Here is a 21829-nt window from a genome sequence, read left to right on the forward strand (position 1 = left end):
AGCTGGGATTACAGGCACCTGCCACCATGCCCAGCTATTTTTTTTTTATTTTTTTATTTTTAGCAGAGATGGGGTTTTGCCGTGTTGACGAGGCTGGTCTCAAACCCCTGACCTCAGGTGATCTGCCTGCCTCGGCCTCCCAAAGTCCGTTTTCAGCTCTGTTTTGCACACACTGCACACCGACTCCGTACCAGACCTGGTAGTGACTATGGGGGCAGTGAGGCGCTGAACAAAGCCACCTCCTGGAAGGCATTCACACACTCCTGCTCATCTGCACCTCACTCACCCTGCCCAAGGCTCGAGAGGGCCACCACAGCCTGTCAGCAATGAAGGGACCCAGAAGACACGAATGAATATACCTGGCCGTCCTGCAAACTTTGCAGGCAAGGTGGTAAGAATGAAGGCAAAAATATGCACATGACTGAGAATGTAATGTTTGCTGACTTGCCAGCATGAAAGATGGCCTGAGTGACCAGCTGACCCGAGCCTCACGCCGTGGCCCATGCTAAGCAGCTACTCAGTCAATACGTGACGGCTGAATGGAGTTCACCAGGCATTTCAGCCCTGAAACTCAACAAGAGTCTGTCCTTCCAAAGTCATTTCCTACAATTAGCAGCCTGCAGTCTTCAGGTTCTTGGGGCTGCCTCTTTTGCCCTTCATAAATATCGCCTTTCCCAAGGACACTGCTGGCACCGGCAAATGTCGTTTCATAGCAGGAGGGAGGAGCGGTGACAACTGAAATAAATACAGCCGTGCATGGATCTCAGAGGCGTAAGCCAGCCAAGTGCAGCATCGGAGAAATCAGTCTGGTGGATGTCAGCCTCGCTGGAAACTGACAACCTCATTTTCTTAAGCTGAAGACGCTGCACCACAGACCCTCGACTCAGTCCAACTGGACAGGGAATGTTCACCTTCAAGTGGTAGTGTTGTTCTCAGCAGGGTCTCTGTCCCTTTCAGAGGGGGTCCTCTCAGCTGCACCCCCACCACACACACTTCAATCTAAGCCAGGAGTTTCTGAGCCTCGCCTGTCAATCTGCAGCTATCCTTCCCCAACACTTTGGCGGTGATGGGTGGCTCAGAGGTAACTAAACTTACAAATCCTGTCCGCCTTCCCCGTTACAAATGTGACATTTAAAGCCCCTTTGGCACAGGTAAATCACAATTACATTTTCAAGGGCCTCTGGTCCCATTCCAAATCTCTGAACAACCTGAGCTGACAGTGGGAGGGCGCTCTCTCTCTCTCTCTCTCTCTCACACACACACACACACACACACATGGCTCCAGCCTTTCTCACTTTTATTCTTTTTCCGCACAGCTCCTTCTCATTGCAGCAATCACTTTACCTGTCTTTCCTGCAATGCCAATTCATTCCCACAGCCCTCCAAGACCCAGGAGAGCTTGGGGAAGCAGGGTCAGGGACAGATTCCCCAAAGGGCCACAGTCCCTTGAGGAAGGTGGCAGGAGGTATGGAGCAAAGCAGAGATGGGACGAAAGGCTGCTTTCAGTCTCTCTGGGTGAGCTCTTCAGGAACCAGGACCCCAGAAGGGCAAGCTCCTCTCTCCACGGCCATCGCCACGGAGGGATCCTCCAAACTCCCACTTTCTGTGATTTCAGAGTGCCTCAGACTCGGCTGATGGGTCATTTTTCTTGTATATTTTCTCTTGATTCCCCTCCTTCATGGCTGCATATCTGGCTAGTGTGAAGAGATAGTCACTGAGTCTGGAGGGGCAGAGAGAGAGAAGCAAACAGAATGGTTTGAAATGAGATCAATGCTAACTGGGTCTTCCCATATCTGCCTACAAGGAGGAGACATAAATGATGCGCTCTGGGCACACTGTGCAGGCAGGGTGGGGGCCCACCACCTTGCACTTGATGGATGGCATGCGAGGCCAGCTGCTGTGAACGCCAGGGACTCTTCTCCAGTGTCAAGGCGGGGCCATTCCTGCAGGATGAGGCTATTGCCCCAGCCCTACCCCATGGGCCAGATGACTCTGGACTCCTCTCTGAGCTGGTTTCTGCACTTTGAGTGATCAGGGCTCATGTGCGTGATCAGTTTGGGTGTTTCCCAAACTACAGTGTGCACAGGCATCACCGGGGAATATGAGCAACGTGCAGATTCTGACTCGGGAGGGCTGGGCCAGGCCCAGGACTCTGTAGGTCTAGTTCCCATCCTGGGTGATGCTGACACTGCTGGACTAGGCCCTACTGACATTCTGGATCATTCTCTGTGTTCGGGGCTGTCCTGTGCATCCTGTGCAATGTAGGATGCTGACAGCACCTTTGGTCTCCACCCGCCAAATGCCAGTGGCACCCCTGCAGCCAGTGTGACAACCGGTAATGCCGCCAAACATCGCCAAAGGTACCGGGTGAGCAGCACAGGCTGGAGCACTGTCCCTTTCCCGCCTCCTCCTTTGAGCCAACAGCAATGGGCCATCTGTGCATGAGGCCTTCTGCAGGGGCAGCAATGGAGGGAACTAGAGGACAACGCCACGGGCCCCACAAGGCGCTTATGCTGTCAGCTCTTCTGCCTCCTGCTGTCTGCATCTTTTGCTGTTTCATTCCCAGCACTGGGCACCATGTTCCTCCCTCTCTCTCTGCTCCAGTCTTGCCCTCAGAGGCCAGCTCCATACCACGTCCTCCTGAGCCCTCCCGACTCAGGCCCCCTGAGCCCCACGGCTGGCTCTCAGGGAGAGCGAAGGGGAGGTGGTTTGGGGTATTTTACCTCTGGGCCGCGTGCTCCTGGAGGGCAGCAGCGTACCTGCTGCTTGTTGGCTCCGTGAAGCCTCACTGAAGAGATGAAATGGCCCGTCCCATGCAATGCTATGGGACCACAAGGGTCCCCCCAGGGTTGCTGCTTTGAAGGTGAAATAGACCTGCTCCTCACTCCCGGTGAAACCCCACTCCCAGAAGGAAAGGAGCTGCTCAGGACCTGTCAAAGCCAGGCCATGTCCGTGGGAGGAGTGGCCACAGTCAGGGGCCTGAGGTCACTTTCTAGACACCTAGGACAGCTCCTGGGGTGCAGACCCACTCCCCCAGCTCTCTACCTGCCCCCAGGCTCTGGCCTTGCTCACACTGGAGCCACAGGAGCCAGGGCTGGGGCAGGAACCAGCAGAGCAGGCGTTGGGCCAGGTGTGGCTCCAGCCTCATGGGCCGGCAGCAAGGCAGAGGAAGCCCTCCCTGGGCTAGCCTGGCTCACTGGGGCCTGCACGGGGGCCCCTGAGCTCAGCTTGGCCCGGGCTCTCTTTTGTTGGTTCACACTGCCCCAGGCCCTCTCGGGGAGAGGAAACTGGCTGAGAGAGGGCCTGAAGCCTGGCTCCCTGGTCAGTCACCACCGAGAGGCCTTCCGTGAGCACCCAGCCTCTAAGAACGCCCTTTGCTCCCGCAAGGCCACTTTGCACTTAGGTTTTTCTTCCTGGTTTTTACAGCAGCCTCTCCCAATCAGATTTAAATCTTCTCGGGACGGGCACAGTGTCCACCTTGTTCGCCACTGCCTCTCCTGTGCCTGCCGTGGTGCCTGGCACAGAGCAGATGTTCATAAACACTTAGGGAATGGAGGAGGGGGTGTGGGAACACTACACCACTGCTACTTCCCACAGACGAGCCTCAGCTTTCAGAGAGGGACCCCCAGGTTCCACGCGAGTACCTGTTTAAGAACTTGGCCACGTTCGCATCGGTCTCTCCCATCTGGACAAGAGGCACCACACTAGAAAGGGAGGAGACACTGAGTCATGTGACATTATGGGGCTTAACAGGCTCTGACCTGGGGCCTAAACCTTGAGCAGCATTTCACATCCCACTACCGCTCAACCTGAGCCTGCACAAGCTCCCGGCACTGGAGATGACAAATCCGTCACAGGTGGGTTTATTTTTTTTTTTTTTTTTGAGACGGAGTCTCGCTGTGTGGCCCAGGCTGGAGTGCAGTGGCGCGATCTCGGCTCACTGCAAGCTCCGCCTCCCAGGTTCACGCCATTCTCCCACCTCCGCCTCCCAGTAGCTGGGACTACAGGCGCCCGCCACCACGCCCGGCTAGTTTTTTGTTTTTTAGTAGAGACGGGGTTTCACCATGTTAGCCAGGATGGTCTTGATCTCCTGACCTCGTGATCCACCCGCCTCGGCCTCCCAAAGTGCTGGGATTACAGGCTTGAGCCACCGCGCCCGGCACAGGTGGGTTTAAACAGGCCATCGGCCCTTTCCACAGGCACATTGCAGGAGGGCCTGGCCAAGGAGGACTGGAACACGGCCGGGGAGTTGAGGGAGCCGCCTGGCCTACACCACACCCCAGCCAGTCAGCCAGCTTTTGTACCACTGGACCTGAGTCTGGGTGGGGTGAAGTTGGGGTGGTCAGCCTCCAGCCTTCAAAGGAAGTGGGGGCCTGACCCTTAAATCCCAATGGGCTAAACTCTAAGCCCCTTGTACATCATGCTTGTACATCATGACTTAGAACAACTTCACAGGGGAGAAAAAGACCCAGGCAGACCAAGCTCCCGATTCCACAGGATTCTGAATTCCTAGGGTCCATGCCAGTCTATGTGCAGATACGTTAGACACTGGACGGCCATCTGCTGGGCACCAGTGTGGTGGCGGGCCCTTGCTGAGCCTTTCCCAGGTATCACCCTGTGGCATACACCTTGTTGGCAGGCCAGCCACCCAAAGCCCAGCCTCAGGGTTCTCATCCCCACCCAAAGCCATGCACCTGGCTAGCGGCCCAGCAGGGTGTGCGTCCAGGCCTGTCAGAGTTCCAGGCTGGCTCTAGTGGGCACCGCACGCTCAGTGAGGAGCTTCTTCACCCGAGATGCCCCGGGCGTGCGACCCCACCTCAGGACGATCTGCACCTTGCCACTGCCACGGCTGTGTAACTCTGCTGCACGGAGGGCCTATCCGCTGCTCTATGCCTGTGTGTTGGGTCTTTGGGTTGGTTCCAGTTTCTTGCTATTATGAGCACTGCTGATGGATGGCTTTGTACAAATGACATTTTTTTTCTTTTGAAGCCAAAGCGTGCTCTGTTATAGGAGCTATCTGGGCCTATGAGCCTTTCATAAAGAACAAAACCTTAGTGATGTGGGACCGTGGAAGAGCTCATGCTTGGCCCAGACAGACGTGGACTCCAATGTGCATTTTGCTACCAACCATTTGGGGGACTGTGGCCATGGTGTCATTTCTCTGAGCCACAGCTTCCTGACTCCTATAGAGCGGAGGCCACACCACCTCTCTCCCAGGGCTATCAACAAGGAGTAAATGAAATTGTGAACGTAAAGCACCTGTCCATTGGATCAAAGTAGGGCTTGCTTTCTCTTCTCTGTAAAGCTGGCTGGCAGCCTGGTCTCTGAGTGGTGTAGATAGAGACTTTGCTCATTTCCTTCTAAAGATTCCTTGAAAAGGCTGTCAGTAGCTTTGGGGGTGGTGGTGGCTAGTCTGCTGACAGCGTCCACCTGGGCTCCCCATAGCCGTGCAGGCCTTTCAGTGGCCTTATGCACCCAGAGGCCAGCAGGGTCCTTTCATGTCTACCCCTGTCCCAAGATGCCTGGGAACCCAGCAATAACTTCCTGTTGTTCTCAGAACACAGGGCTCACAGCAAGGTGCAACTGTGTTGTCTGATAGTCCATTTGGTCACGTGTCACCGTCTCCACTCCACAACACAGGACTCTGAGGACAGGGACTTGGTCTGTTCTGGTCCCCGTCTGGCACAGTGGAGGGGCCCAGACAGGGTGTGTTGATGTGTGGCTGGATGGCTCAGAGATGACCCTGCTGTGCCTGCCTCCTGCCCGCGGTGCAGAGGCCCCTCTCCCTCTCCCCTCCCCCTTGTTCCTCTCCCTTTCCCTTGGGCCCTCTTACCGTCTCTCGGCCCGGCGGCACACAGCCCGGCAGAAATGCAGCGCTGAGCTGATCTTGCCTCCCGACTGAAAGCAGAAAGGGACATTGCCTGAGCAGAGTGGGAAGGGTGTGCCCACTGCAGACAGGAGCTCCTCTGAAGTCCAGCCCTGCCCCCCAAACCGGGCAGCATTCTGCCTCCAGGAGCCCTGCCAGGGCACACCCACTGGGCACTCTGCTCCAGAGTGGGCAGGGCTGGAAGGGACCGGTGAGGACCTGCAGGGACTTGGGGAAACTGGAGGACAGTGTCTGTCACTGTGAACAGAAGGACTTATTCAGAGCCCCTGTGTGTCTGTCACTGCAACTGCCCACAGCCACCCCCAGTTACGCCTGCCCAGTACCTACAGGCAGGATGAAGGCCGTGAGTGGTGGGAGCTGGCAGGTATACTTGTCGATCCACCGCTCCAGCTCCAGGATGGGCCCCGCCTCGAACGTGGTGTACTCTGAGGAGCCAAGGAGCAGCGGGAACTACCATGAGGCCATCACCCACCAGACTATGGCGGGAACCGCCCCCACTGCCCGTCCACCTGGGTGTCCCGCAGACTGCTTCCACTGGCTCAGAAGGTACCTTCCCTCCCAGGGGCTACAAGCAAGGCTGACTGGCCCACCTGTGGGTCCCTGGGGGCCTGGGCTCCCAGATGGTAACCCCTAGGAGAGTCCCCTGACCCTAGGGCTCACAGGAGGTTGAGAATTACTTAAGTGAGCCTCCCGGGCCGAGGAGCGTGGTGTCGCCAGGGCCGAGCCGACGTCCTGCAATGTGCACTGGATCTGGGAGGCAACAGAAGGTGACAGTCAAGATCTATTTGGGATGGGCTAGACAGAGAGAATGTCGTACCATGTGCAGAGGCACCACCTAACACGCCCGGCAAAGCCTGTGCCAGCTAGCTCGTGAAGGGCTGTGATATGGTTTGGCACTGTGTCTCCACTCAAATCTCATGCTAAATTGTGATCCTCAGAGTTGGAGGTGGGGCCTGGTGGGAGGTGATTGGATCATTGGGGTGGTTTTGAATGGTTTAGCACCAGCCCCCTAGTACTGTCTTGTGATAGAGTTCTCTCAAGATGTGGTTTGAAAGTGTGTAGCATCTCTCTCTTCACTCTCTCTCTCCTGTCAGCCATGTGAAGATGTACCTGCTTCCCCCTTGCCTTCTGCCATGACTGTAGGTTTCCGGAGGCCTCCCCAGAAGCAGAAGCCTGTACAGCCCGCAGAACCATGTGCAGATTAAACTTATTTTCTTTACAAATTATGCAGTCTCAGGTAGTTCTTTATAGCAGTGAGAGAACAGACTCATACAGGCTGTCAGACCTTGAATTGGCTGACATTTGAAGGCAAACTCTGAACCTTCAGCACAACATCTTTGTTGGACACCCAGCCCTGCTGAGGGGGACCTGGTGTGGCTCTTTTGCAGTCTGAGGGAGGAAAAGGCTCGTGTGGGGGCAGCAGCTGCGTTAAACAGATGACGCTTATCACACACCCAGGGACAGTCAAGAGGAACCGTCTGGGCTCTGCCCACGTCTCCCGTGCGCCTAGGCCCTGTGAGGTTTTCTTCTTTTCTCAACATTTGACAGCTGGGCCAAGAGGTCAAATGTGACAGTGCTTTCTCAACTCTAAAGGACAAGGAGCTTGGAGAATGTAGTCAGCCAAGGCGTTTGGGGGTTCCGGGAGAAGGAAGCCTGGCTGGGTGAGGCCTGTGCTCTGTCCAGGTGGGGGGTAGGTTTGCTTGGAACAGAAGTGGTCTGTTGGGGTCTGCTGCAAGGGCTCCAGGCCCCTGTATGACAAATGTCCAACAGCTCCCATGCATGTGAAAACCACAAGTACCACCTCTGACTTTGTGCCCAGCCATGGTCCACTCAAGCTGGATGGTGGGCTACCAGGAGGGTGAAGGTCTGCGACCTCTGACCTCTTCTAAGATGGCCACTGTGACAGCATTCAAGAAGCAGGCCATGGTGTGTAAGAGCAGAGGCTGCCCATCCAGCACTGGGCTGGAACCTTCCTAGGGCTTCTGACCAGCAGACCTTGGGCAAGCTTGGGGGCCCTGCGCTTCCACAGTCAAAGCGGGAGTGATAACACTAACCACTTGGTTGGCCAAGTGCAGCATGTACCCCAGGAGCTGAACTGGCATGTTTGGTAATCAGATTCCAGCTCCACTGATGCCTGGCTGTGGGGGCTGGGCAAGTCAACCTTCCCGAGGCTCAGTTTGGCTCCCTATAAACTGTGGACATTAACTTCCACCTCACGGGCATCTGTGAGGGTGAAATGGGCGATATGAGGAGAGCTGTGGCATTGCTGCCCGACCTCATCCACAGGCCCTGCGAGCAGCTACCAGGCCAGGTAGGCCTCCCAGGTGAACAAGACACAGTTCCCGCCCTTACAGTGCCAAGGCTGGGTGGGAGGCAGATGGGTGAACAGGTTAACTCCCCTTGTGATGCCTGTTAGAGGATGTGGAAACCTAGGAGTGGTGCCTAACCCAGCTGGAGGTGAGGTGGCCAGGGAAGGCCCCGGAGGAGGTGACATGGCAGCTGTGACCCAACGCATACAGCAGACAGAAATGACCGCTGCTACCTCGGCTCCTCAGGAGGTTGAAAGCCTTCCTCCACCACACTGAATGTTCTGGTGGCTGAGGCTTCCCATCCTCCTGCAGCCACGGCCTGTGGCAGCCCCACCTACTCCCCTCTGTCTGTTTCCAGGGGCTTGAGCGGGCTCCAGCCTGGGCTTCAGAACGGAAGTGGGAAGGGCTGCCCCTGCAGGGAGCGGTTTCTGGGGATCTGGGTCTGTGTGGAGGTGTAAAGTGCGGCACCCTGGGCACTCCCAGGTGGTGACCCTGCCTCCGTGCTTGAAGTTCTCTGTGTGGGTCAGAGGCCCCCTTCTTCTTAGGGAACAGAACAGTGACACTGTGACACATGAGTCCCACCGGCTGAGGGCTCACTGCAGCTGGGCCTCTCCAGGTTCCCTCTGCATCAGGCACGAGCGAGGCGCTTCACACCGGCTTTCTCAGCCTTGGTGCTATTGCCATTCACGGCCAGGTCATTCTTTGTTGATGGGGGCTGTCCTGTGCATTGCAGGATATTTACATGCCAGCAACACCCCCACCCCCAGATGCTGCAACTAAAAATGTCTTCAGATATTGCTCAGCAGGCCCTGAGGGGCAGAATGGCCCTGGGTTGAGAACCGTTACATTTTAAATTCCCTCATTTAGTGCAATCCTCACCACTCACCTGTGAAGGAAGATTATATGTCTCCAATTGTTTGTTTTGGAGACAGAGGTTTTTTGTTTTTTTTTTTTTTTTAAGACAGGATCCCACTCTGTTGCCCAGGCTAGAGTGCAGTGGTGTAATCACAGCTCCCTGCAGCCTCAACCTCTGAGACTCAAGCGATTCTCCCACTCAGCCTTGTAAGTTGCTGGGACTATGGGTGCATGCCACCATACTTGGCTAATTTTTAATTTTTTTTTTTTTGTAGAGACAGGGTCTCCCTAAGTTGACCAGGCTGGTCTTGAACTCCTGGCTTGAAGTGATCCTCCCACTTTGGCCTCCCAAAGTGCTGGGATTACGAGCTTGATTGAACCATGGTGCTCGGCCTGAGACAGGGTCTCAATCTGTTGCCCAAGCAGGAGTGCAGTGGCATGATCACAGCTCACTGCAGCCTTGACCTCCTGGGCTCAAGAGATCCTCCTACCTCAGCTTCCTGGGTAGCTGAGGCTATAGGCATTCACCACCAGGCCTGGCTAATTTTCAAATATTTTGTAGAGTCAGGGTCTTACTATGTTACCCAGGCTCCTGGCCTCAAGTGATCTTCCTGCCTCAGTCTCCCAAGCAGCTGAGATTGCAGGTGTGAGCCACCACACCTGGCCTGTCCCTATTTCACAGACGAAGAAATGGAGCTCACAGAGCGAGAGTGACGAGCCCCAGGTGACACAAAGAGGACCTGATGTCTGGATGCTGAGTCCCGTGACGGCCACCAGGGATGAAGATTCCCAGCTTGGGGTAAGACGGTGTTACTCACTTTCTGAAGCTCTTCAGCAAATATGTGGCCCTTTTCTGTGACTAATTCCAGAGCAAACCTGTGAAGGAAAAGGAAAAAGTGTTCGCCTGTAAGGTAATGTCCCTAGGCCCTGTCTTGCCATAAACAATAGATTCTCAGGTGGTGGGCCATTTAGTTAATTTAGATATAATAAACACATTACTTTTCTTGCTGACAATAAGAACATTATAGCCTTCCACTTGGGGGGTTGGTGGTATTTGTTTCCTGAAATGCCTTTTCGGATACTCATTATTTCCAGTCAATAATTCCTTTTGAACAGCTACTCTGACCAGGCCCACGAGAGTCTGGTGAACAGAAGCTGACCCAGGCTCTGCCTAGCAAGCTGGTGACAGGGTGAGCAGTGACAGTCTCAAGTGATGGATCCTGAGCTCTGACCCATGGCCCTGTGGTTATAGGTGAGTGGGAACCAGACAGACCCAGGTGCAAATTCTGCACCGCTGCTGAGTGTCTCTGGGACTTTAGGCAAAGCTTATACCTTCATGTTCAGGAGTGTGATATTCAGGAGTGTGATAGGTAATCAGATTAGATATACTCCTGAATGTGAAGGTGCAAACTGAGATCAGTGCTCTGAAGGAAAGGGCAACAGAAGCCTAATCTGACCTTAGCTAGAGAGGCAGGGAGGGCTTCCTGGAGGAAGTGATGCTGGAGGGGAGACTTTGAAGGCTGGGGAGGACTTCCCTCGTTAGGCAGGGAAAGCAAACTGCCCCCGACACAGGTCAGGACCCTGGCTCTGCCTCCCTCAGAACCCTGCACTTCCCTCCTGCACCAGTCAGTGCCCCAGCAGGAGACAGTGGTACATTGCAGGGATTCTTGGAGGAGGGCTTTGGGAAGGGACAGTTCACAGAGGTGTGGGCAGAGTTTCAGGCAAATGCAGGAGCCTGAAGACAAGGGTCAGGGAAGGTGCAACTCACCCTGGAGGGAGCTGGATTCTGGAGTCACTCGGCAGGGAGGGAGGGAGGGAGCCCAGCTGCCACCAGAACCATGCACCGCTTGGGAACGGGGTCACACACACTCCTGATCTCTCTGCACTCACTCCCCCATCACCTGCTGGTGCCTCCCACTGGCTGGACCCACCTGAATGCCAGAAGACCAAGGAATGGAGGTGGCACAGCCACCAGGTGATAAGGCCAGCCTCCCATGCATAAAGAGAAGGTGAAGAGAAGGGATTTGAAAGGGCCAATGGAGAATATCCAGCCCATCTTCCTGGCACATCTTACAGTTAGAACTAAACACACCCATGTGTGATTCCCACCTGGTATGTGTCTTCCCTCTGGACCAAAGGGAAGGGCTGTGCAGGCTGGGACACAGTCTGTCTCCATCATAGCGGATGCCTCATGCCTGCCTCACAGGAGGTGTGCAGAAGTATCTGCCTGCCGAGGGACGCTCTGTGATCAGGCCAGCGGCAGGCCCCCACTAGGCACTTGCCCCAAGCCTGCTCCCACGCGTGTAGCTGCCTGGTGAGTGCTGCCTGCTCCCTGCACTCTGAGGCTCAGGAAAGTGGGGCTGAGGTTCTCTGTTGAGCAGTACCTTGCAGCAGATGCTTGGCCAATATCTGACCAAGGAAGAATCCACAACTGAGATTTCCCTGGCCTCCTGCTCCTCCTCAACTGAGAGATGATGGCTCGTGATTTAGAGCTTATTAGAATAGCTGACGCGAGAACTGGCCTTTTCTCCCTTTGCCCACTTGGTCTTGTGTCTGCCCACTTCTGGACCCCCTCCCACACACACACCAAGGGGTTTGTTTGCCTTCTCTACCTAGCTGGCTGATTATCTATACCTCCCATTATCTGTCCCGAAAATCTCACCTAGCCAGGCCCCCCATGGAGAAATGGTAGCCAGGAACAGGTAAGTGTTAAGAACAGTAATAATGAGGGGACTTGCTTGAACCTGGGAGGCAGAGGTTGCAGCGAGCCGAGATTGCGCCATTGCACTCCAGCATGGGCAACAAGAGTGAAACTCCATCTCAAAAAAAAAAAAGAATGATAATAGCTAACATTGCTATTACTTGTGCTAGGCACTGTCCTCAGGGTGAAACATGGAATCATCTCATCTAAGCCCCATAAGAACACAGTGAGATGGGAATTATCATGATGATTACCTGACAGAACAGTAAATTGAGGCTCACAGTGATTTGCCTGATGTCCCAGAGACGATCCGCAGCGGTGCTGAATCTGCAGCTGGGTCTATCTGGCTCCCACGCACCTACAACCCACAGGGCCCAGGAGTCAGATACCAGGATCCAGCACTTGAGACTGTTGCTGCTCCCCCTATCACCAGCTTGCAGGGCATGCTGGGCAGACTGTGCTCCTGCTTGCAAGTATTTGCTGCCCTTCCCACCCCACTGATGTCAGACACGTGCACGTGACAGTCTCTGGCCACTGAAATGTGAGTAAATGGAAGGCATCACTCCCAAGAAAGGTTTGTCTTTTGGAGACACAGTTGTACTCTCGCCCAGACTGGAGTGTAGTGGCACGATCATGGCTCAATGCAGCCTCAACCTCTCAGACTCAAGGGATCCTCCTGCCTCAGCTTTCTGAGTAGCTGGGACTACAGGTGTGCACCACCACGCCTGGCTAATTTTTTAATTTTTCTTTTTAGTAGAGACGAGGTCTTGCTATGTTGCTCAGGCTGGTCTCAAACTCCTGAGCTCAAGTGACTCTCCCACCTCGGCCTCCCAAAGTGCTGGGATTAGACCTGTCAGCCACTGCTCACACTTTTTTTTTTTTCAACTTTTATTTACCAACAAAGTTTAGTCTCCATAAAGACTGTGAGAAACTGCCAATGTCGACTATACTTCAAGTCATCATGGTGGGGTAGTGGGAAGAGTTTTCAATCGGCAATAATCACACCTCGGATAAACCTCACTGGCGACAACACCGCCACTGCACAATCCCCTGACAGCCTCAGGAGCCACTGTGAGCTTCACCATGACCTCTTTTCCCTCTGCCACAATGACTGATAATCGCCCCAGGCAGCAGTTGTCCTAGCAGCCTGAAGGCCACATGGAGCCAAAGCACATCCACCCTGTGATGGGGGTGAAGTGGGGGCAGCAAGTCCACCTTTGGTGTCATAAGCCAGGAGATATTGGGGTTGTCTGTGACCATAGCATGACCTGGCCCATCCTGACCTGGCCCATCCTGACCTGGCTCATCCTGACCTGGCCCATCCTTGAGTCCACCTTCTATACTTTGGCTTATGTAAAAAACAACATTCACAAAAGGGATCACATTGGATGTACCGCGCATTATACTGACTCACCTCTTTCACTCAATATACTAACCTCAGTGGCACGCACAGGCTCACCTGAAAAGTGAGGGATGAGAGGGAGGCAGCTCACATGGCATGGGCCAGAGGCCATGCAGGCACAGGCAGGGCCAGAAGGGAAAGGAGTCTGCAGCCCTGCAGCCTTGTGGAGCTGACCAGCCTGTGCTTCAGCGCTGAGGAAAGTTCAATAAGGGCTGACAACCTCTGAGGCAGCTGTCCAGCACGCGTGGGAGCTTCACTTTCATTACGTTTACCCATACTCGACTCAAACGCAACCTCAAGGCCAATCTTGCTCCTCTTACCCAATAGCTGAACTTAATTCATCTGTAGTTCCCACGGCTTCAAACACTTGGTCGTCTTTGGGTCTCCTTTCTCCCGTGAAGGTGCTAGAAAACCCTGTGGAAAAAATGTTTAGCCACCCAAATTAAGATTCTGCTTTCCTGATATGCTGGGTTTTTTTTGTTGGTTTGTTTGTTTGTTTTAACTTTCAAGTTTTTAAAAAACTTTCTCTCTCTTCTTTGAACTGTCCCTCTGTCATCCAGGCTGGAGTACAGCAGCATGATCTTGGCTCACTGAAACCTCTGCCTCCCAGGTTCAAGTGATTCTCATGCCTCAGTCTCCCAAGCAGCTGGGATTACAAGTGTGTACCACCATGCCCGGCTAATTTTTGTATTTTTAGTAAAGACTGGTTTTCGTCATGTTGGCCAGGCTAGTCTTGAACTCCTGGCCTTAAGTGATTCACCTGCCTCAGCCTCCCAAAGTGCTGAGATTACAGGCATGAGCCACCGCACCACCCCTTAAAGAACTTTCAACCTGAAGTATAACCTATACACAGAAAAGTACTCAAATCAAAAGTGTGCAAGTTGGTGAATTACTACTAACTGAATATACCTCCGTGATCAGAACCTAGCTTCATAAACAGAACATGACTAACACCCTGAAAGCCCCCATGTACCCCCTTTTAGTTGCCACTCCCCAAGGGTTAGCCACTATCCTCACTTCTTTCCTGATGTGCTTTTATTTTGAACTTAAAAATCACACACTAACCATCCTGATAAAGAAATAAAACATGTTATATATTTTATATCATATATACATTACCATTATATTTCACAGGACGTCAAAGTCCTCTGTGTCTCTGCCTAGCTCACAGTCCCTGCCTTTCTCCCCCAACCTCTGAGAAAGTGAAAACTGCCCCTGACAGTTTGGAGCTGGTTTGTGCTATTGGGCAGGCTTTGGGGTTGCCAGGTGCTGGCCTGGCACTCACAGGTAGACTGTGGTGTTCTGCTGAACACAAAACATTTCACAAAAAATCGTCAGACAGGTCGCTCTATGACTATGACCAAGACAAGGCCACTCTGGAACAATGTCTGAGCACAGATGACTGTCCAAACGCCAAAAGATGATCAAACATCCCCCTTCCCTGGCTAATGTGAGTGGCTGTTACATCTTTATCCATTACAGCGTTAGCACCTCTTTGTCCCTTCTGTCTTCTAGAAACAAATTATTAAGATACCCAATTACGGGCTGGGTGCGGTGGCTCACACTGTAATCCCAGGACTTTGGGAGGCCATGGCGGACAGATCACTTGAGGCCAGGACTTCGAGATCAGTCTGGCCAACATGGTGAAACCCTGTCTCTAATAAAAACAGAAAAAATTAGTCGGGCATGGTGGTGCATGCCTGTAGTCCCAGCTGTTTGGGAGGCTGAGGCATAAGAATCACTTGAACCTGGGAGGTGGAGGTTGCAGTGAGCCAAGATCATGCCATTGCACTCCAACCTGGGCAACAGAACTAGACCCTGTCTCGAAAAACAAAAAAAGATACCCAATTACAGAAATAGCCCTGCTTCCTAACAGGATTCAATCCACAGCAAAGCCCCACTTCCTTGAATCCTCCCCCAAACCACCCAACAGAAGCCCAACTCTATAATAAGTCCTTTCCAACATCCTCTTCCTTCTTTTTAATTGTGGTAACAGATGAACATAACAGAATTTTGCCATTTTGACCCTTCTTAAGTTTACCCTTCAGTGGCATTGAGTATGTCCCGTGCATGCTTTTATACTTTTACTATACAAGCATATATCCAAAAAACAATACATACTAGTGATCTGCATGTTTTTATACTACAAAAAAATGGTATACTGGCTGGGTGCGGTAGCTCATGCCTCCTGTAATCCGAGCACTTTGGGAGGCTGAGGTGGGAGGATACCTTGAGCCCAGCAGTTCAGGACCAGCCTGAGCAACACAGCAAGACCTCATCTCTACAAAAAAAATTAAAAAGTATTAGCCAGGCATGGTGATGTGTGCCTGTTGTCCCCGATACTCAGAAGGCTGAGGTGGGAGGATTACTTCGAGTCTGAAAGGTGGAGGCTGTAGTGAGCCGTGACTGGGCCACTGCACTCCAGCCTGGGTGACAGAGTAAAACCCTGTATCAAAAAAAAAGAAAAAAGTATCATAGTAGTACATTCTTCTGCATCTTACTTTTTTCTATATAACATGTTCTAGCATTTAAAAAACTATTAAAGTGATATATACTCATTATAAAAAACAATAAAATAGAATAAAAGTATATAAATAGTGAAAGTCCTTCTGTTTGTTCCCCTCTGACAACTTAATTTCTTTCCCAGAACAATCCCAGGTGTAACCTTTCAGACTACTCTACACATACCTGAACACATACATATGCACATCCTTATCCAGACAGATTCAAGCTTTTGTCATTTAATATCTCGAGTGTTTTTCATTTCACATAACATTTTTGTAATGTATACTGAGATCTGTCACATATTATATATATATATATTTTTTTCCCTGAGACCTTTTTTTTTTTTTTTTTCTGAGACAGCATCTCGCTCTGTCGCCCAGGCTGGAGTGCAGTGACATGATCTTGGCTCACTGCAACCTCTGCCTCTCAAGTTCAAGCAATTCTCCTGCCTTAGCCTCCCAAGTAGCTGCTGGGATTATAGGTGTGCACCATCACACCCAGCTAATTTTTGTATTTTTAGTACAGATGGGGTTTCACCACGTTGGCCAGGTTGGTCTCAAATTCCTGGCCTCCCGACAGGGCCTCCCAAAGTGCTGGGATTACCAGCATGAGTCACTGTGCCTGGTCACATATTATACTTTTAAGTGGCCGCAAAGAATTTGGAAGAACTTTAAAATGGTGTATGCTGTGAGTATTTCTCTGCGTTTTTCACCTGTCCCCACCCTACCTTTGTCTCCCGTTTTGGTGTAAATCTTGGGGATCCTGGGTGTCTTCGAGGAAGGCTGTGGCCTAATGAGAAATAAACATCAGTATCTGGTGAGTGGGTCACACAGAGGGTGAGCTTACACAGAGGGTCAGCTCCTTACACAGAGGGTTAGCTCCTTCAGTAGGTCCCAGCTTGCTGCTGGTAACCTCAGAGACAGCACTTACCCCTTACTGCTTAGATGGTCATCTATTGATTTCTTTCCCCTAGATCCCTTCTAATAGCAAACATTTTGTGGGCAAGACCAGAGCTGGGTGACAGTGTGTACAGTAGCTGATGTAACGCCTTGCTCAACATAGGCTCAATACCTATTTGCTGAAGGACTTGATTGATCCTTTGCCATTGTCCCTGCACTGTGCCAAGCAGTTTACAGGCATTACCTTCTGGAATTATCCTGGAATCTTTCCACAACCTCAAAGGTAGCCACCACCTATTCTCTTCATTTTACTCAGGAGGAAACTGTAGATCAGATGAGACTCACCTTCCTAGATCATCCAGGAAGAGGCAGGAGTGGGATGCTCAAAACTGTCCTAGACCAGAGCACAAACTGTAACTTCTATCCTGCTGAAACTCTTTCTTTATTATTATTATTATTATTTTGAGATGGGGTCTCACTTTGTCGCCCAGGCTGGAGTGCAGTGGCACGATCTAGGTTCACTGCAACCTCTGCCTCCCGGGCTCAAGCAATCCTCCCACCTCAGCCTCCCCAGTAGCTGGAACCACAGGTGTATACCACCACACCCAGCTAATTTTTTTTTTTTTGTAGAGACGGGTTTCACCATGTTGCCTAGGCTGCTTTTGAACTCCTGAGTTCAAGCAATACGGCTACCCCAACCTCCCAAAGTGTTGTGATTACAGGCGTGAGCCACCATACCTGGCCTATGATTATTTTGTTACAGACAAGGTCTTGCTCTATTGCCTAAGCTGGAATGCAGTGCAGTGGCATGATCATAGCTCACTGCAGTCTTGAACTCCTGGGCTCAAGGGATCCTCCTGCCTCAGCCTCCCAAGTAGCTAGGACTCTTAACTCTATCCTACCCAAATTCTTATCTTGCACTCCACCAACTTAGGGCCTCTTGCAGGAAAAGAAGCCTGAGCCACTTCCATACTATGAGGCTTCGAGTGTACTCAGAGATGAAGAATTGCCAAAATACAGCTCAAAAAGTGGCATTTTCAAATAACAATGTAAACAACTCGATGACATAGCTCAAAATTAAAATGTGACATTACAAGGCCATTCGAAGGTTAATTTCCTGGATCTGTGAACTAAATTAATCCATTATTAATCCACGGTACTCTAGAGGTTCTGAGGTCTGGGTTGGGTGCAAGTTTCAAGGTATATAAGGAAAGCCATCTTTAGAAGGCGCTGGTGTATCTGGGACCTGGGGGATAAACTGCTATGGAAATTGGTCACGATCTGAGTCGAGAGCCCTGCTGGCCCACACGGGATATGCCATGCCCTGCCCGATGACAGCGGGGTTTCACTGGGACTTAGGCAAAGACTACCAGGTCTCTGGCGCCCACGTGGCCCACGTTGCCACGGTGACGTCAGGACAGCGTGGAGATGTCACCGGAGGGGTGCCGCGGTGACCTCACGACGGTGTGACGTACCCATGACGACGACACCACGATTCAAAGCAGGTGTTCGAGTTACCCTTCCCGCCAGCCACTCACCTGTCCCCGTCTTCCACGCCCTGAGGGCTGCGGCTCTGGAAACGGGGATACAGGAGCCTGGCGGCGCCGAAGCATCCGCGCAGGCCAAGACGACTCCCCAGGCCCCACACAGCCATCAGCCAAGCTTCTTGACGGGAGCTGACCCTGCCAGGTGCCCGTCCAGGCCCCGGAGTGACTCCACCCACAGCTGGCCGCGCCACCGCTCAGCTGTCAATTTTCATTGGTTCGAGGTTCTCGTCCCAGGGCGGGACACTCCCAAAGGCTTGTTTCCCATTGGTTTGACGGAAGGAGTGGGGCGGGAAAACCCGTGCCGGCTTGGCTGCATCACCTATTGACCAATGTTCAAGCCTATTGGTAAAGGCATTCCAGACTCGCGCACTCTGATTGGCTGGGCTGAAGGCCCAGGCCTCCTCCCCTTAGAGGCACGGGCGCTCTAGGCTGCAGGAGTCTGGGAGCTGCTCCGGCTCCGGCGCGGGGTGGCGGCAGCCGGGGCGGCGGCCGCGGCGGCGGCAGGTGAGAGGCCGGGGTCGCGGGGCCGGGTGGCGCGAGGTCCTAGACCCAGGACGACCCTGAGCCAGGCGCCCAGCTTCTGTGGCTCAGTTTCCCCAGCTCTGAGAGTCAGCCCCGAGGGGTCGCCGACCTCAATCTGACAGTCGTCATTTTGAGCTTGGGACAAGCAAGGGGATTCCCCGCTCTGAGCCTCAGTTTTTCTAAGAAATGGGGATCACGATAGTACTTAGCTCGTAGTGCACTTGAATCTTAGCGTAAGGTAATCGACGTAAAACCTTAAGCGGAGGATAATTTTGCGTTATTTATAAAAGTGTAAATTGCACACACCTGTAGACTCTGCAGGCCCCTTTCTAGGACTCTGTCTTGCAGAAATACTCATTTAAGTGTGCAGAACGAGGCGTACTGGGTGTTTTCTGTAGCCTTGTTTATAACTGTGACACATTGGAAACAGCCTAAATGTCCAGCAGAGAGTTCTTTCTGCTCCATGATTTCACGTAATTTCTACCTTCAATAGTAGTAGTTGTAAAAGCTGAAACGAAGAACAGAGCCAGTAATAAGTAGCTCTCAGTAATTGAATGATTAGTAGGTGCCAGACACTGCTAAGTGTTTCCCTTGAGTTAATTTAACCTTCCTAACATCCACTGAGGTAGGTACGGTTATTTTCTCTCCATATAACGTGTGGGGAAACCGAGGTTCATAGCCATTTAAGTGAGTTAGTTAAGACGACATCACTGGGGAGTGGAATAGCTGGGATTTGAACCCAGATCTGTTGGATGTGTCCAGTTGACTGCTGCATTGCCTTTCTGGCACGTAGCGAGTGCTGGACGGTAACTTCCTTGTTTGTTATTATGATGGGCTTGAACTAGGTGTTCTAAGATCTCTTCCTGATGGTCCTGACATCTGGAGATCTTTGCTCTTCTCACTGGCTTTTCCTTTTAGGATTCCCAGGAGCCATGTTGTCAGAAGTCCTACTGGTGTCTGCTCCAGGGAAAGTCATCCTTCATGGAGAACATGCCGTGGTACATGGCAAGGTACAAAGCTGTTAGAGCCTTTAAGGATTAGGTACCCCTTCTCCCTGATACTAATTTTGCAGGACACCTGAAGCACAGCTTGGGAGCAGATCAGAGATAACAGTTTCTCCCCAGCCAGGCAAGGAAAAGATATCTTATGCCCACTGAAGGGATTCTCGGGGCTCACTCGGTATGATAGCAAAAAGGTGATATATAAAGCCCTATGAGTGGAATGAGATCACCTAGGAGTGAGCTTTGATGCAGAAGGAAGTGGTTTGAGAACTGAGCTCCAGGGCGCTAAGACATTGAGAAGCTGGAAGGATGATCTAGCAAAGGAGTCGGAAGCATCCATTATCTCATTTTACCCTTACCCCCAAGGCATACTCTTTTATTATCCTGTTTTACAAATGTGCAAACCAAGGCTTAGGAGAGAAGTGGTAACTTCATCCAAGTCCTATACACCTTGGTAGAGCTTGATGTGAACCTAAGTCTGTCTTAGGTTCTACTCCTGCTGCACTCTGCTATTTTTTTTTTTTTTTCCTGAGACAGAGTCTTGCTCTGTCGCTGGAGCGCAATCTTGCGATCACGGCTTACTGCAGCCTCCAACCTCAGCCTCCCGAGTAGCTGGGACCACAGGTGTGTACCACCACACCCCACTAATTTTTTCTTTTATTTTTTTTTGTAAAGACGTGGTTTGACACCAGGCTGGTCTCGAACTCCTGGGCTCAAGAGATCCTCCTGCTTTGGCCTCCCAAAGTGCTGGGATTACAGATGTGAGCCACCACACCTGGTCTCTCACTGCTATTCTTTATGTTCTTATATTTCTCATTGGAAACATGGTGATTATGGGGAAGTGATTCCTTGGTGTTGAGAACTTGTGAAATTTTGCAGGAAGAAGGCAAAGTGGATGTTAACTTTTAGTTGATCGATAGTGGCTGTCCCCAGGCTTAGTGGGAGAGCATGCCAAAGTTGATTAGCAGTGTCTGGCAAGGGCATGGCTGGAAGTGGCCTCTGTGCTCATGTTTGCTCTCTTGTTAGCATGTGGGCCCTGGCTCCTTTGCCACTCACCCTCAGGCTTATTGCTTTTGTCCTTTATTCTATAGGTAGCACTGGCTGTAGCCTTGAACTTGAGAACATTTCTCCGGCTTCAACCCCACAGCAATGGGAAAGTGGACCTCAGCTTACCCAACATTGGTATCAAGTGGGCCTGGGACGTGGCCAGGCTTCAGCTACTGGACACAAGCTTTCTGGGTGAGTGCAAGGAGGAGAAATCAGGTGTGGTAAGAGCCTCACCAGAGGTGGTGAGAGCCTACAGAGAGGGCAGCTGGCCAGGTATTCCAGGCTGTCCCCAAGGGAGCCAGGGGCCAGCTATTTCCAATGTGCTTTCTACCCTGACCTTATAAAATTAGCTTCACTTACTTATTTTTTTTTTTAATTTAAAAGTGTAAAACAATGCATCGGATCTCTGTGGGCTGTTGTGGACAGATCATCAAGGCCTATTGTTGAGTGAAAAAAAATGCAAAACAGCAAACATAGGTATTTAAGTATAAATATGTATATAAATGATAGAAAAGGTCTCGGGGACATAGACATCAGATTGGCTGTGGCGATTAGTTCTCCTGGGAGAGACCTGGGGCCAGAGAGTAGACAAAGGGACACATGTTTTAAATGAGGAGAATATATTGGCGTTTTGTATAATTAAAAATTAATAAAAGTAGGCTGGGCTCACTTTTCTCGGGAGGCTGAGGCAGGAGAATGGCATGAACCCAGGAGGCAGTGGAGCTTGCAGTGAGCCGAGATGGCGCCACTGCACTCCAGCCTGGGCGACAGAGAGAGTGTCTCATACCTGTAATTCCAGCACCTTGGGAGGCCAAGGCAGGCGGATTACCTAAGGTCAGGAGTTCGAGACCAGCCTGGCCAACACGGTGAAACCCTGTCTCTACTAAAAATACAAAAATTACCTGGGTGTGGTGGCACACGCCTGTAATCCCAGCTACTCAGGAGGCTGATGTAGGAGAATTGCTTGAACTTGGGAGGCGGAGGTTGCAGTGAGCCGAGATTGTCCATTGCACTCAATCTCAAAAAAAAAAAAAATTAATAAAAGTAAAAGTTACCTATGCTTATTATTGGAAGATATGGTCAATGCTGGGACATTGTAATTTTTTTTTTTTTTTTTTTTGAGACGGAGTCTTGCTCTGTCCCCCAGGCTGGAG

The 21829-nt window shown here is 51.7% G+C and overlaps 2 protein-coding genes across 5 annotated transcripts in view; one reads left to right on the forward strand and one right to left on the reverse strand.

Moving 5' to 3' along the window:
- Window positions 1–1280: 1280 nt before the first annotated feature.
- On the reverse strand, window positions 1281–18279 carry MMAB (methylmalonic aciduria (cobalamin deficiency) cblB type). The gene is made up of 9 exons (XM_011936151.1): window positions 18097–18279; window positions 16387–16448; window positions 13475–13568; window positions 9870–9927; window positions 6565–6637; window positions 6215–6312; window positions 5834–5898; window positions 3645–3704; window positions 1281–1720 (listed from the first exon to the last, which is right to left on the reverse strand). Exons 1-9 carry the CDS (start codon window positions 18210–18212, stop codon window positions 1612–1614), a joined length of 735 nt encoding a protein of 244 aa, XP_011791541.1. The 5' UTR covers window positions 18213–18279; the 3' UTR covers window positions 1281–1611.
- Window positions 18076–21829, forward strand: part of MVK (mevalonate kinase) — a 24010-nt gene continuing 20256 nt past the window's right edge. For 2 of the 4 annotated variants that reach the window (XM_011936120.1, XM_011936138.1), the window contains exons 1-3: window positions 18076–18609; window positions 19546–19637; window positions 20720–20867. In XM_011936120.1, the coding sequence (XP_011791510.1) occupies window positions 19560–19637; window positions 20720–20867 (226 nt within the window). In that variant the 5' untranslated portion in view covers window positions 18076–18609; window positions 19546–19559. The remainder of the gene's footprint in view (window positions 18610–19545; window positions 19638–20719; window positions 20868–21829) is intronic. The other 2 variants (XM_011936129.1, XM_011936114.1) reach the window with 2 other exon arrangements.

Source organism: Colobus angolensis, unplaced genomic scaffold (assembly GCF_000951035.1).
Source record: "Colobus angolensis palliatus isolate OR3802 unplaced genomic scaffold, Cang.pa_1.0 Scaffold10, whole genome shotgun sequence".
Taxonomy (NCBI): domain Eukaryota; kingdom Metazoa; phylum Chordata; class Mammalia; order Primates; family Cercopithecidae; genus Colobus; species Colobus angolensis.